This window comes from Megalobrama amblycephala, linkage group LG11 (assembly GCF_018812025.1).
Source record: "Megalobrama amblycephala isolate DHTTF-2021 linkage group LG11, ASM1881202v1, whole genome shotgun sequence".
In the NCBI taxonomy this organism is placed as follows: domain Eukaryota; kingdom Metazoa; phylum Chordata; class Actinopteri; order Cypriniformes; family Xenocyprididae; genus Megalobrama; species Megalobrama amblycephala.
The window spans coordinates 14,805,966-14,821,517 of record NC_063054.1 but is presented as its reverse complement, the minus strand read 5'-3'; the positions used below and the strand labels follow the sequence as shown (position 1 = coordinate 14,821,517).

At 39.4% G+C, this 15,552-nt stretch overlaps 1 protein-coding gene across 1 annotated transcript in view; it reads left to right on the top strand.

Annotated features, from left to right (window-relative positions):
* rtn1b (reticulon 1b) overlaps nucleotides 1–15,552 on the top strand; it is a 57,061-nt gene that overhangs the window by 22,657 nt on the left and 18,852 nt on the right. The window contains exons 2-3 of the mRNA XM_048206280.1: nucleotides 1,826–2,557; nucleotides 3,956–4,753. Of these exons, the coding sequence (XP_048062237.1) occupies nucleotides 1,826–2,557; nucleotides 3,956–4,753 (1,530 nt within the window). The remainder of the gene's footprint in view (nucleotides 1–1,825; nucleotides 2,558–3,955; nucleotides 4,754–15,552) is intronic.

Sequence of the window (15,552 nt, the reverse complement as noted above, 5' to 3'; positions counted from 1 at the left end):
GATGGAGTAGATCGAGTCCATCAACACCCCCAAAGCTTAGACAGTCCTATAGCTCTGCCTGGGTGGACATTTATTCGGTAACAAAGTTTTGATTTATATGCTGTTTAATATTGATGATTGCATTATTTTACATATGCATCTGCTTGCATTTGCTATGGCTTGTTACTGCTTCTTCTTCACCTGTGTCTTGATCAGGAGATTCAGTACTCTTTCAGAAGATAAGTAATAGCGCCCCCTACCGTATAACAGTGAAAACACGGAAAGCCGGAAAATTCCGTCATTGGCTGGGAAGTGTTGTCTTATAAATGACAGAAAATTCAGAGAAAAGAGTTAAGTTAACCTTCATTTACTTTAACCTTCAAAGTGATATCTATAATATATATTAAGTAAAGGAAGTCCTATTACTCTACCATGTTACTGTATAAGTTCAACAATGTCTTGATTTTGATCGAATCACTTTCTGGTTTTGGAGTTGGAACTGTTTTCAGGGATGATGTAATTTTATTTTTTCAACAAAAAACACTTCTTATTTGCTCAACATTCAACAACAATTGCTTTTTGAAACAAGTGAATCTGACATCTACAGGGAACTGTGATATTTGCTGAGTTACTAAACCAATAGGCAACTACATAGGCTATAATATTATGAATAATAATATTATACATAATATATAAAAAAAAATATTAGATAACATATATAAAACACTACAGAGACATTTTTTGAAAAATCTGGAACATGTTCATCACTTTTAGTAGCAAAAGTTTTAGTTTTTGACTTGAGCTTTGATCATTTCTGACCCTTGTCTCTGCACATAAACTGTGATAGGAAAATTTTGTATGCTGTACTTTAAAGGAAAGTAACATATTGTAGATCCCCCAGTTTTTTTAATCACTGTATATTCTTTCTTGTTTTGTAGACTGATTTTTCTGATCCCTGTGTGAAATCTCAGACATTTTTGGTCCCCATGCAAAAACCAGCTTAAAAATAATATGTGATGTTTTTTGAAAATGTAAAAATGCAAGTTTTCTGTGATGGGTAGGTTTAGAGTTAAGGTTAGGGATAGGAGACAGAAACTATGCAATGTCCCCATATGAAAACCCAACATTTTGTGTGTGTGTGCTTCTTCTGCCCTTATGTGATACAACTACAGTCGACCTTCGAATAAACATTGAACTGGAAATCTGTCATCTGCCACAAATAGCCACAATAATAGAGAGAAGGACAGAAAGATAGTGAAGAGCAGCCAATGTGATTGGAAGGACTTAAAGACAAGGACAATTGGTGTGGAGGGAGGAGTGATGGTGCCGTCACTGACTGCTAATGAGAGCTGTCACTGCCACACCCCACTAAAGCCTGCTTGAGGACAACAAAATGACAATCTGAAACACATACACGCATTCTCTTTCTAACATCGGAATTTCACAAACAACACATGCATAGTCAAATTTACCACAAGGTCACTTGATGTAAGAAGCCTTGGGAGGCATAACATTCAGAGATAGAGGTCAAACTGTCACTCTGTTGTGCAGTTCTCATCTAGGATTCTGTATTTGTTTAACAATATAATAATAAAATACCCAGATAACAAAAATCTACCCTTATGGTGATGGAAATATATGATGGTAGGAAAAAAATGTTGTAATGCTTTTGCGTTCTTTCGCAAAATTTTGCATTGCCCAGAATTTTGGTTTTGTTTTTTTGTACTAGATTTGACAGAATAATGACACTAATTTTATAGAATAACCATTGTTTAAACATGGTTTGCTGTAAGTATGTTAAAATAGGTTCTTTAAAATTCTTGTTCATGTTCCTCTTCTCATGCAGATAAATCGGATTCAAACTTCCAGAAAAAGTCCACTGATGACAGGGATGACCTATACACCTCACTCTTGTCCAATCAAAGCTATGGCTCACATGAAGACACCTCCTACTTTTCTGGCAGCCTGGGCACATCTGGTGACAAACATAAATCCCACACTGATGACTTCATTTCTGGATCCCGTTCGATCACGATGACGTCGGACTCTGGCATCGAGATAAAATCCAGTGCAGACCCGACTGACATCTCTCACAAGATCCATGACTCCGAGAAAGCTTTTGACTCTTCTTGCAACTACATGGACATCAGCTGTAAAGAGGACTCCTGTAGCTCACAGCGCCCCCTGGAGGACTGGAGGATGAGCGGCCTCTCAGAGCCCACTCAGTACACTAAACTGGAGAAGAGCCCATCACCAGTAGAAGTGGATGTGGAGGACATTGGCTCTGCAGCAGTTCTGGACTCTCAGACCTTCCCATATGTGGAGGAACCATCGGATGAAGAACTGTCTGATTATCAGCCCTATAGGTCTCCAGGTACTGGCAGCAGTGCCAGTCCTGTAAGGATCACTCTGACAGAAATGTCACCTACATCTGTATCGCCCACCACAGTCCAGCACAGCCCCACATTTACAGTGTCAGAGAAGGAGAGTATCCTGAGTCTGGGGCTGGAGGGAGTGCCCACCGTCACCCTCTCAGAGCCAGAGGATGAAAGTCCTGAGTCATCTACACCCCCTACAGGTAAGCATAATCATCCCACATAAGCACTCCACTGCAATATATCCACTACATTATCTTTAATTCCTCTGCTAGATGACCTTATCATCCTGTGTAGGTGTATTTGTCAATCTAGGAACTTTCATACATTTAAATGTATTAATTTAGCTTCTCTTTTATCTAAAGCAGTGTTTCCCATCACATTCCAAATACTGCATTTGCTTGTCTCCCTAATTAAACACACCTGATTCAAATCATCAGTTTATTAGTAGAGATTCCAAGACCTGAAATGGGTTTGTCAGATAAAGGAAGCATGCAAAATGTGCAGTGTGGGGGGGCCTTCAGGAACGTGGTTGGAAAACACGGATCTAAAGTGATTAACAAATGAGCAACTGTGTAACATAAAATCCAACCGATCCTACAGAAAAAGTAGCAAAAACAGTTCCAAACCTTCTGGAAAAGTACAAGCTAGAAATGAAATGTGGGTGAGGCCCAATGATAATGTTTTCAAAGTACACTACTGTTTAAAAGTTTGGGGTTGGTAAGATTTTTTTAAAATGTTTTTGAAAGAAGTTTCTTATGCTCACTAAGGCTTCATTAATTTACATTACTTGCCCACTAAAGCACCACCCCCAATGTTGCTTTCCTTTTTTATAGAAATCAAAATCATTTAGTTCAGTTGGACAATGGACGCTACAATTATAAACCGAAAGCGTCTGCTCTGCTCCATACATCACGGGCTGCAGAATTGCAGCACGGTGCAGCAGGAGTCAGATTTCACTTATCACTTGACAAGAGTAAGGAGAGATGACTAATAAGACTATGGCGGAGGATTTGGTGCTTGATAAATATTTTCTCTTGTAAAATGTGCCATCAGTACCGCCACTCCCTATAAATAGAGTATGCGTGATCACAAAAGTGAAAACAAAGTGAGCGCACGTTCAAAAGCAATTTCAATACCCTGCACATTGATAGCTGCTCCCTGATGAGCGAAATAAATATACAATATATCCAACCCCCTCACACACCCCAGTGTTATCTGCAATACTGGTGATGTTGCAAGTTTATCTACCGTATGAAAATGTCCTCACTGTGACATCCCTATTGTGAGTCAGGCTTGAGTAGCACTGTATTATTTGGGGGCGTTTCTTGAAGGTAGAATGCTATCCTATCCAAAGTGTGTTTGAACAGAGTTTCAAGTCCATCGGGTTAAAATTACCCATAGTTGAAGAAACACCTTAAAATAGTCTGATTTAAGAGCAGTGGTTCATTGACATACTAGCTGTAACATTACACCTTTTTAACAATATATCACACATATGCTTACACTGTTGGGTGCCTTGGCAGAGCAGATGGCCACAAGACATCTTACCTTTTTAAAAACACTCCCTCTCCTTTCTCTCTCCCTCCCTTTCTTTATAGAAGAGTCTGACTCTCCATCAGATCCAAACATCCTGGCTGGTGAAACTAATACAATGAGCTCCTTCCAAGACAAGACTCAAGCGTCACCCACCTCACCCTCTCAACCTTCCAAGCAAGACAGTTCCCCAATGGAAATGAAGACTTCTCTCCCAAAACCCACCTTGCCCCCTTCCTCCCAGGATGTCGAGGGTAGCAGTGCAGAATCTGGCGACTCTGAGATTGAGCTGGTGTCTGAAGAGCATAGTCCACAAGCTCCCAGCTCTGGCTACATGAGCTTCAGTAAGAGTCCTAGCACCTCTCCATCGACCACAGTACCTTCCACAGCACCCGTCCTGTCTTCTACTCCCGCGTTTGCCCCTAGCCCTACTATGCAGTACAGCATCTTGAGGGAGGAGCGTGAAGCAGAGCTAGATAGTGAACTGGCTCTGGAGTCCTGCGGAGAGGAAAGTCCCAAAAGATTGACCCACGACACCACAAAGGGCTTCAAGGAGAACCCACAGCTGGTCAAAAAACCCACAACCCTGACTTCGGCAACTAAAGAACCCATTATGACTCCAACCACACCTTCTCCGAGCATTCCGGCCCCAACAAGCACTCCTAAAGAGAAGACATCCACCATGGAAGAGAAGCCTAAACCCAGCAGCACAACCCCCAGCCCGAGCCTGCCAGAGCTGAAGGTGGAGCATCCTGCTGGGGAGGTGCACCAGAAAGAAAGAAGGCGGTCCAGTCAAGGCCGCAGGGGCTCTGAGAGAATGACTGCACCACCTGCCATCTTCCAGGGACTATCCAGGGAGAAAGGTAAACACATGTTCCCCAATCACTAAAGGTCACCTCAAAAGGTCACCTCAAGACACAAGTTCTGATGATCAACATTATTGCATTTACATGCACAGTTACAATTGAGCTACAGAGGGTTTTTGGATAGTTGAACTACTGTCTTCTTCTGTCTGTCCGAGTATACATAACTAGTGTTGTCAAAAGTACAGACTTCGATACCAAGTTGGTACTGAAATTTAAAAAATGTGATGCTTTGAGCACTGTTGAGCAGATTCGTAAACACCTCAGATTGGCCATTGTGTTCATGTGTTCAACATATATGTCTGTGATTGGCTGCAATGATCAATGCACAGGAGCATTTGAAAGCTCACAGAAGTGTTTGAATTTAAAAGCGTTTTGAAAGCCGGACCGGGAGTGTTTGAAAGCAGGCGTCTATCAGCAGACCGGTCTGCTGATAGATGCCTGCTTTCAAATGCTCCCGTGTGTATCTGTGTAAGCGCTCGGTGCAGAGCACCATTGATGTCTACTTACAACATGTTTTTGTAGCGTTGATCATTGTAGCCAATCACACATATCTGATGTGAACATGTGAATACAATGGCCAAACAGAGGTGTTTACAAATCCGCTCAACAGCGCTCAAAGCATCACATTAAATTTCAGTACCGACTTGGTACTGAAGTCGGTACTTTTGACAGCACTATACATGACACAATGTGCAATTTAATATTTGAAGGATTAAATGCACATCATTGCCTCTGTCTTTTGGAGAAATTGCAATGTCAAACCAATTGTAGTCAGATTAACGTGTAAACATGCTGGACGATGCCAACCTACAATTGCAATATCTAAGTCTGTTAGTTCAACTTTGCAAAAACAGACTGGAACAATTCCAATGTCAGACTAAATGATTTGTCAAAGGGCTTTAAATGATACCAGATGAGGAATAAGTGTCTTATTTAGCGAAACGATCTGTCGTTTTCGAAATACAACTGTATATGCTTTATAAACACAAATAATCGTATTATATTTTTTCGAAAATGGCTGATTGTTTTGCTAGATAAGACCCTTATTCCTCGTCTGGTATCATTTAAAGCCCTTTGAAGCTGCACTGAAACTGTAATTTTGACCTTCAACTGTTTGGAGGCCATTGAAGTCCACTATAAGGAGAATAATCCTGGAATGTTTTCATCAAAAACCTTAATTTCTTTTTGACTGAAGAAAGAAAGACATGAACATCTTGGATGACATGGGGGTGAGTAAATTATCAGGAAAATTTTATTTGAAAGTGGACTATTCCTTTAAAGGTGCCCTAGAATTAAAAATTGAATTTATCTTGGCATAGTTGAATAAAGTTGAGCATGAGTTCAGTACATGGAAATGACATACAGTGAGTCTCAAACACCATTGTTTCCTCCTTCTTATTTAAATCTCATTTGTTTAAAAGACCTCCGAAGAACAGGCGAATCTCAACATAACACCAACTGTTACGTAACAGTCGGGATCATTAATATGTACGCCCCCAATATTTGCATATGCCAGCTCATGTTCAAGGCATTACACAAGGGCAGGACGTCTGCATGTGCACAGCTGAATCATCAGACTAGGTAAGCAAGCAAGGACAATAGCGAAAAATGGCAGATGGAGCGATAATAACTGACATGATACATGATATTTTTAGTGATATTTGTAAATTGTCTTTCTAAATGTTTCGTTAGCATGTTGCTAATGTACTGTTAAATGTGGTTAAAGTTACCATCGTTTCTTACTGTATTCACGGAGACAAGATTGTCGTTATTTTCATTTTTTTAAACACTTGCAATCTGTATAATTCATAAACTTCGTTCTTTATAAATCTCTCCAACAGTGTGTAATGTTAGCTTTAGCCACAGAGCACCATCAAACTCATTCAGAATCAAATGTAAACATCCAAATAAATACCATACTTACACGATTAGACATATTACATGACGAACACTTTGTAAAGATCCATTTTGAGGGTTATATTAGCTGTGTGAACTTTGTTTATGCTGTTCAGGGCAAGCGCGAGCTCCGGGGCGGGGAGCATGAGAATTTAAAGGGGCCGCAGCCTGAATCGGCGCATATTTAATGATGCCCCAAAATAGGCAGTTAAAAAATGAATTAAAAAAATCTACGGGGTATTTTGAGCTGAAACTTCACAGACACATTCAGGGGACACCTTAGACTTATATTACATCTTTTGAAAACACGTTCTACGGCACCTTTAACATAGAACCCACACAGACTATTTAAAGTCTGCGTGAACCGGAAGTTGCAAACAACTTTTCTCCAGTGCTGTGACGTATTTCCAAGTGAAATGGAATATTGAATAGAGGGCAGAGTTTTACTTTAGAGCTCCTCCTCTCCATCTCTCGCTCATAGCAGACTAACGGTTGCAGGGCAGTGGTTTAAGCGATTTCAACCCAAGCCGTCAAACTGATGTCATTAGAGAAGGGGCACCATTGCAGAGGGGAGGAGCATTTTCAGATTTTGATTAAATATTACAATATTGCACGGATGAATTGTTCACCACAAAACTAACAATTTGAGCTAACAAAATAAATAAGGTCAATTTTGATTTCATGTGTACTTTAAACATTACAACTGTTCTGTTTTTGGCTGTAATAATAAACTCCCGGAAAGTAGCTAAATTCTTATACGTTTGTGTGAATCATTGTAGACTGGATTGCTTTGGGTCAGTAAAACCCAGGATTTGCACAAAAGGTGCTTCTCAAAGATGGATCAATACCAACTCTCTGTGATCCTACTTCATATCCAGAACAGATAAGAATCGTACTTTATAATGTGTGTTTGCAAATCGCCTTTTTTACGTGCTAATTAATGTCTTTATGCCTTTAATGTGCTAATATGCCTAAAGTAACCATTTTCTCTTACTGTATTCACAGAGACCAGAGATTACTTTTCAACCCGATCATGCTCACCGCCTGTACAATTCAGAAGCACAATGTATTACTTCTTAAAAATAAAACTAATGACATAGCTCTAAGCTCTGTGAATACAGACTTCAGGGACAATGGTAACTTTAGCCATACAGCATGCTAACAAGCACATTCACAAAGGCGATTTGCGTACATTCACAAAATATAACGTGCGGTAGTTACATGTTCTGAATATGAAGTTGGACAAACAGTTGGTATTGATCCATCTTTAAGAATTCTACTCGCTGTCCACAATCTCCACAATCCAGTTGTTGCTGCCGGAGTATTTGGCTCTGCCCTCTTCTGGAAAGTGGGGTGGGGAGAAGCAGCTCATTTGCATTTAAAGAGATAGATACAAAAATAGTGTGTTTTTACTCACCCCCTAAAAAGTGGCAATTTTAACGTGCTATAAAAAATTATCTGTGGGGTATTTTGAGCTAAAACTTCACATACACACTCACATCAGAGACTTATTTTACATCTTGTAAAAAGAGGCATTCGATGTCTCCTTTAAAATGCATGTAAACATAAGAATTTGTGTTTAATGGCCTCTTTAAATATAAAACTGCACAAATTTTCACCAAAAAAACCCTGTGTGACTTTTTATTTGTATTCTGTGGAGCACAAAAGAAGAAATTTTTAAGAATGCTACTAGCAACAGCCCTGTATTGACCAAAAAATACTATTTCTCAAAACAACTTCTACTGAAAAAAGAAAGTCATACAGGTTTGTAATGACATGAGGGTGAGTAAATGAAGGCTGAATTTTCATTTTTGGGTGAACTATTACTTTAAGACCTATGATACACTGAAATTAAAATAAAAAACTGACTCACACTTATTGGCCTCACCCTGTTAGGAGGAAACTCCCTTTGGCTTTAACAGCAGGAAAAAACACATTTCAATGCCTCCATCCCTTGGGAATCAGTCAATACTGGGCATGCACAGGCCAGCTGACAGTTTACAGCAAATATTTTCCTAACATTATATAAATTGATTGTGGTATTTAACTTGCAGTTTCTCTCAGATATCAGTATGTTTACATGCACTTTAAAAGTTTGATTTCAGTCAGACTAAAACAATAGTTTGTGTATTTAAAATGTCATATAATTGCTTTAGTTCAGCTTAAATTATACAAGTCTAATGGACTAACAGACCTAGATAATGTGATTGTAGCTATGCGTCACTCAGCATCTAGCTCGACTACACAAAAACTCTCTGTAGCTCCATTATAACTAGTGTTGATCTAGCAAGGGAAGCACTTCTGTATTCATAATGGGCGAAAAATATGAAAGGAGAGGAGAGATGTTTTATTACTACATTTATGATAAGGACAGTTTTTGTGTGACACAACAGTTCTGATGTCTGAGAACACTTATACACTGGACTCAAATTTCATAGAGGCATTTCCTGCTCAACTGTTCACTTCACAAATGTCAATTCTGCTTTTTCACTAAGATCCCTTGTCATCCAACAGCATCGGTCCAGAGAAATACAACACTGTGTAATATAACATTTCTAATGATCTCCAGACCTCCAGAAGGTCTGCTCATGAAATATTATATCAATTTCACAAGACACATTTCTCACACAGTCCCCTGTGTCTTTAGATGGGTGGCTAATGTTTTATATTTTATTTCACACCTGACTGCTCCCTGCATCTGCTGTTGTGAGTTCAGGATTCAGCAGAACTCAGTGGAAATATCTTGTGTGAAACTGTGAAAAATTATTAGAGAAGATCTGGCTGACCTACAACAGTCTGGGTTGTAAAACCCACCAATTTACTGAAAACATTTTCATTCTTTCAGTGATCTGAACACATCCCAGTAGTGAGGTATATAAATCATAACAAATAAAATGGCTTTGTTTACAGTATAAAGACCTAATCTCTATTTTGCTGTATTTTCCCTAGAAAAAAAAAAACATATTGCTTTAAAAATTAATAATAAACAATTAAATTAATAATTTAGTTTTGTTTTAAGATAATTATTGACTTCAGTGTGTATTAGTGGATGAGTACGTCATTTGTTTTTGTCTGTTGAATTCATTACGTCATTAATGCTTTGGGCTGGACAGTTGTTTGAAGAGGTCAGAACAAAGCCTTCAGGTCAGTTTCTGTCTGCGACATTTTGTGACCAGTGAGTGCTGCCGACTTGTGATTCCACAGCCACACGGGAGTGGGATGACAAGGCATTGCACAGATCCTATAGTGAGATAACAAGACTATATGCGTTTCATTTGGGGTTCAGACTTTAATTATTTTTAGATGGACAGTGTTAAGTATGCATCACGGTGGATGGCAGACAGCTCTAAATTCCTGTCATGCAGTATTAATGTAACTGGAAATTCAACATAAATTAATTTTATGTTTGTCTTATAATCGATTCTTATCAGTGTTTAATATGATGCTTTTCAGTCAATATATTCCTCTTTACAACACCCTTATTAATGGAGAACTGTTTGTAAAAGCAGACTGAATTTACTGTTGTTGTCTGCTTACCATTGTACACGTGTCTGTGTCTATGGCGGACTGCAAAATAGGTATGGTGGTGCCACAGTCTGTCTGACCGCACCCGCTTTCCCCCCTCCTCTCTTGAGCTCAGTGTCTCATAGAAGCCTCTAGAAATGAGATGGCTCTTGTAACTACATGTACACATACTGAGGATGGATATCACTGCTACTTTCTTCCAGCAGAGGGCTCAGTTTACCATGTACAGTCATTGTCTCGCTGTCTGCCCATAGACTGGAGAGGGGTTGTAATGCATTATCATTGTGTGTGTTTGTATAAAATATAGTTTTCTATTTTAATGTATTTAATATATATTTTAATACATATAAAATGTAATTTATTCCAGTGATGGCAAAGCTGAATTTTTTACCTGCCATTACTTCAGTCTTCAGTGTCACATGATCCTTAATTTATTCCAGTGATGGCAAAGCTGAATTTTTTACCTGCCATTACTTCAGTCTTCAGTGTCACATGATCCTTCCGAAATCAATCTATCCAGTTGAAAACAGTTCATATTTCTTTCAGGATTTTTTGATGTTTTGCATTCCCTGGTTTTCTCTACTGCTGCAGTCTCTTATGATTTTAACCAGGTTTTACATTCATCACATTTTCCATATCATTAACAGCAGCTGTTCCCTTTCAGTTCTGTAACAAACATTTTATTTAAGCTTTTGCAATGTGTTTAGAGGTTCTGTACTCACTCTACAAACATTAATTCCACTGGAGGAGTCAAGTTACAATTCACTCTGTAAAGGCAAGGTCACTCCACATTTTTGAGGTAAACCGATCATTAATCATTTAGAATAGCAAAAATAAGCAGTTATTTATGTGTTAGTTTCTCTTGTATTTTATTCTGTCTCTATCAATTATTTAAATGTTTTAGGCCCATGGCATTTCTTGTGCGATGAGCTTGAAGCTGAGGCACAGACATTATGCTAATTTCCTTTGTTTAGACTTGCATTTGTTGCCCTTTTTTTTTTTTTTGTACAATACACAAAAGGTTAAATGCGAAACCTTTGAGTTAGAGATGTCAAAGATAATGCACAATGATGTGCTGTTCCTTTGAATGATAAATTAATTGAGTGCAGTTATGGTTATTTCTCACCATACATGACATATGGGATCATGGTGGAGGTTCTCTGTGCACTGAAGTGTCTCATTACAGTCTGCCATCCCACCGTGACTAGAATCAGAGACCATGATTAAGCAATTTACAGCTAAGGCTTTATAGTCTGAGATTTTAAAGAAACATGGCAAAGGAGTGGTATAATGCCATTTTTACAAGATGTAAAATAAGTCTCTGATGTCCCCAGAGTGTGTACTGTATGTGAAGTTTTAGCTCAAAATAATTTTTATAGCATGTTAAATTTGTCACTTTTTGAGGGTGAGCAAAAACACTCCATTTTTGTGTGGGAGTCCCTTTAAATGCAAATGAGCTGCTGCTCCTAAGCAGAGGGCGGGATTTCAAGAACTCGTGTTAGCACATACCCTGCGTTCCATTCAGAAGGGCTCATCCCTATGCCCTAATCCCTTCAAAGGGTTTACCCCTTTGAGAGCTTCGAAGGGATGAAGGGTGAAGGAGTCAAAAAAACACATTTTTTTGGAACGCACTTCTGCGTCATCTTAACGAGACAATCAAGGAGGAGTAGATTGTGCAAGCTGCGCCTTTTGTTTAACGTTAGTTTATTTATTTATTTTTGGTTTATCGCACCAAATTTTGAGGGGGAGAGCGGGGCACAGCCTAATGCTTTTTGACTTTCTCAATTTGTGTAAATCTACTTAGGGTTCAGGGAATTTCTTTTGTTCCACATTAATTTCACACATGTCTGGTACAAATATGTGGCTTTGTTTCATTAATACAGTGTATACTTTTTTCTTTATTTACCCCGAAAGAAGGGAAAGTGAAATGTGACAAAATACCTCATAGATAGGGCACATTTTAACATGTGATGGGGCACGTTGTAACATGACCATATGACGGCTAAATATTTTATCTGACTTAATTAAAAAAATATACATGACTAAACTAAAATATTTTTAGTCCATAAAATATTTTTGTTCATAAAAGACAATAATTATTTTTTTCATATAAAATAATAGCATTTTTTTAGAAATTCAAATTTAAATAAAAATTTTTCTCTATATATTGTCGATATGGCAACTAGTAAATACGCAAAGTTTCTTCATGCTAGCATGTGTGGACGTATTTAAACCATGCGTGTTACAACTAACCCCGTGTTAGTTTGTGCCCCTCGCTCCCCTATATTGTGTTTATGTATTTGAAACATTTGAATGGACTGATAAAGGGAGCATTTTTGTTGAAGTACAATGTCATTTTGACCATAATAATGTACCAAATCTAACTTCGTATAAATATTACATTAGTATAGAAAAATACTATACATAAATTTATAGGTAAAATCAAACTCCGAGCCTCCTGTACCCGTTCTGTGACGTCAAAGAACTTCCCTGTGCAAAGGATCATGGGGGCCCGAAGTGTCCATCAGTTATACCCTTCGAAATCCTTCATTCCGAAGGGCCCTTTGAAGTGGCCAGTTTTGAGCACTTGGTTTGGAACGACCCTTCAATATGGCGGCCATGATTATTTTCACTCCGAAGTGCCCTTCGGAGGGCGATATATCCCGTTTGGAATTCACCGATAGTGTTAGCAGTGCCGATTACCTCATGAAGACTCACTGAAAAAGTCAGAAACTGTTCAGCCTTTTATGTTCAAACTGGAGTCGGACAATGATGGAGAGACTCAAGAAGAAGTGACAACATGTAGAATGCAACAGGACGTTTCTAAATGGTTAGTTGCTTAATTTATGTAGCTGATGTGGGATATCTTAAAGTCATTGATTAGCATATTCTGTCATGATAATCTATAAATCGCTCATGTGGGAACTGTTGTAAGATGCCTACAGAGCCAGAGAATATATGCTGCATGAAGATAGACTCAAGGGCAAATAAGGAATAGGTGAATCAGTCAAACAATCAATGAATCGCTATAACAAGCAAAGAAGAGCCCAGTGGAGCCAAAGGGGTGTAGGGATGAGGCAGAGCCAGAGGACCGGAAGTCCATAGCGGAACCAGGGTGATGACTGACCAAGGCGGAGCTTGAGGGACGAGGGAGCCCAGCGGAGCCTGAGGGATGACAGACCATGGTGGAGCCAAGGGAGTATGGATCTGATGGGTCGACAGGCCAAGGTGGAGTCCAGGGCCCGGAGGCTTGAGGTAAGGCTAGGGGATCGAAAAAACCAGGGCAGAACTAGATACCTAAAAAGCCCATGGTGGATTTGAGATGCTAAGTGGAGCCAGTGAAGGAGAAGCTGGAGGGTTGAAGGGAGCTAGCGGAGATGGGGCAGAAGAACTGGATGGCATTGGCAGAGGAGGAGGGAATGGGAGGCTGGGTAGGAGCATCAGCGACGAAGAAGACTTGGAACTGGCCAACTTGGGGCTGGCCGGGGCCAGAGGCGGAGACACAAGGAGGAATGGACTTCAGGGGTAGGATAATGGTTGGTACTTCTTTCCATAATAGCCACTTCCACCAACACTCCCTCAGCAATAGATGTGGCTCAAACACCTGGTCAGACTTGGCAGGTTGAGGATCTGATCTGCGGTGGGCTCTGGTTCATTGCCCTTACAGGTTCTGGCTCCGGGCCAAACCATGGCTAAGGCTCGAGCTTCTGGACAGACATAGGGGCTGGCTCACACCCCTGGTTAGACTCAGCTGGCTTGTGCTCTGGGTCTGCGGTGGGCTCTGGCTTTTGATCCTTAGTGGGCTTTGGCACTGGATCTGGGTTCGGTATTGGCTAGGTTCCGGCTCTTTTCTTTTGAACTTTTTTGGAACTCTGTTCATTAAAGAATCCTGAAAATATATATATATATATATATATATATATATATATATATATATATATATATATATATATACACACACACACACAGGTGCTGGTCATATAATTAGAATATCGTGAAAAAGTTCATTTTTTTATTGTAAATTATTTTTAAAAATGAAACTTTCATATATTCTAGATTCCCTACATGTAAAGTAAAACATTTCAAAAGTTTTTTTTTTTTTTTTTTTTTTTTTTTTTTAATTTTGATGATTAGAGCGTACAGCTCATGAAAGTCCAAAATCCAGTATCTCAAAATATTAGAATATTTCCTAAGATCAATCAAAAAAATGGATTTTCAAAACAGAAAAGTTCAAGTTCTTTAAAGTATGTTCATTTGTGCACTCAATACTTGGTCGGCAGCACATATTACAGCAAATGATTTGCTCCTTTTAGCACAAATTACAGCATCAGTGAAGTGTGGCATGGAAGTGATCAGCCTGTGGCACTGCTGAGGCACTATTGAGCCTTCAGATCATCTATATATTGTTGGATCGACTGTTTCTCATCTTTCTCTTGAAAATATCCCATAGATTCAGGTCAGGCATGTTGTCTGGCCAATAAAGCACAGTAATATCATGGTCAGCAAACCACTTGGAAGTGGTTTTTGCACTGTGGGCAGGTGCTAAAGTCCTGCTGGAAAAGGAAATCAGCATCTCCATAAAGCTTGTCAGCTGATGGAAGCATAAAGTGCTCCAAAATCTCCTGGAAGATGGCTGCATTGACTTTACACTTGATAAAACACAATGGACCAACACCAGCAGACGTCACGGCCCCCCAAATCATTACTAACTTCAGAAACTTCCCACTAGACTTCAAGCAGCTTGGATTCTGTGCCTTCTCCAGTCTTCCTTCAGACTCTGGGACCATGATTTCAACATGAAATGCAAAATTTACTTTTATCTGAAAAGAGGACTTTTGACCACTGTTCACTGTCCAGTTCTTTTTCTCCTTAGCCCAGGTAAGATGCTTCTGACATTGTTTCTGTTTCAGAAGTGGCTTGGTAGTCCTTTTCCTGAAGATGTCTGAGTGTGGTGACTCTTGATGCGCTGACTCCGGCTTCATTCTACTCATTGTGAAGCTCTCCCAAGTGTTTGAATCGGCTTTACTTGACAGTATTCTCAAGCTTGCGGTCATCCCTGTTGTTTGTGCACCTTTGCCTACCCAATTTCTTCCTTCCAGTCAACTTTGCATTCAATATGCTTTGATACATCACTCTGTAAACAGCCACCCCATTCAGTAATGACCTTCTGTGACTTACTCTCTTTGTGGAGGGTGTCAATGATTGTCTCCTGGACCATTGCCAAGTCAGCAGTCTTCCCCATTAGTGTGGTTTCAAAGAACAAGAGATACCCGGAATTTATACTGTAGGGATGGTCATTTAATGAAACTCAAATGTAAATATTCTAATATTTTGAGATACTGGATTTTGGACTTTCATTAGCTGTACACTCTAAT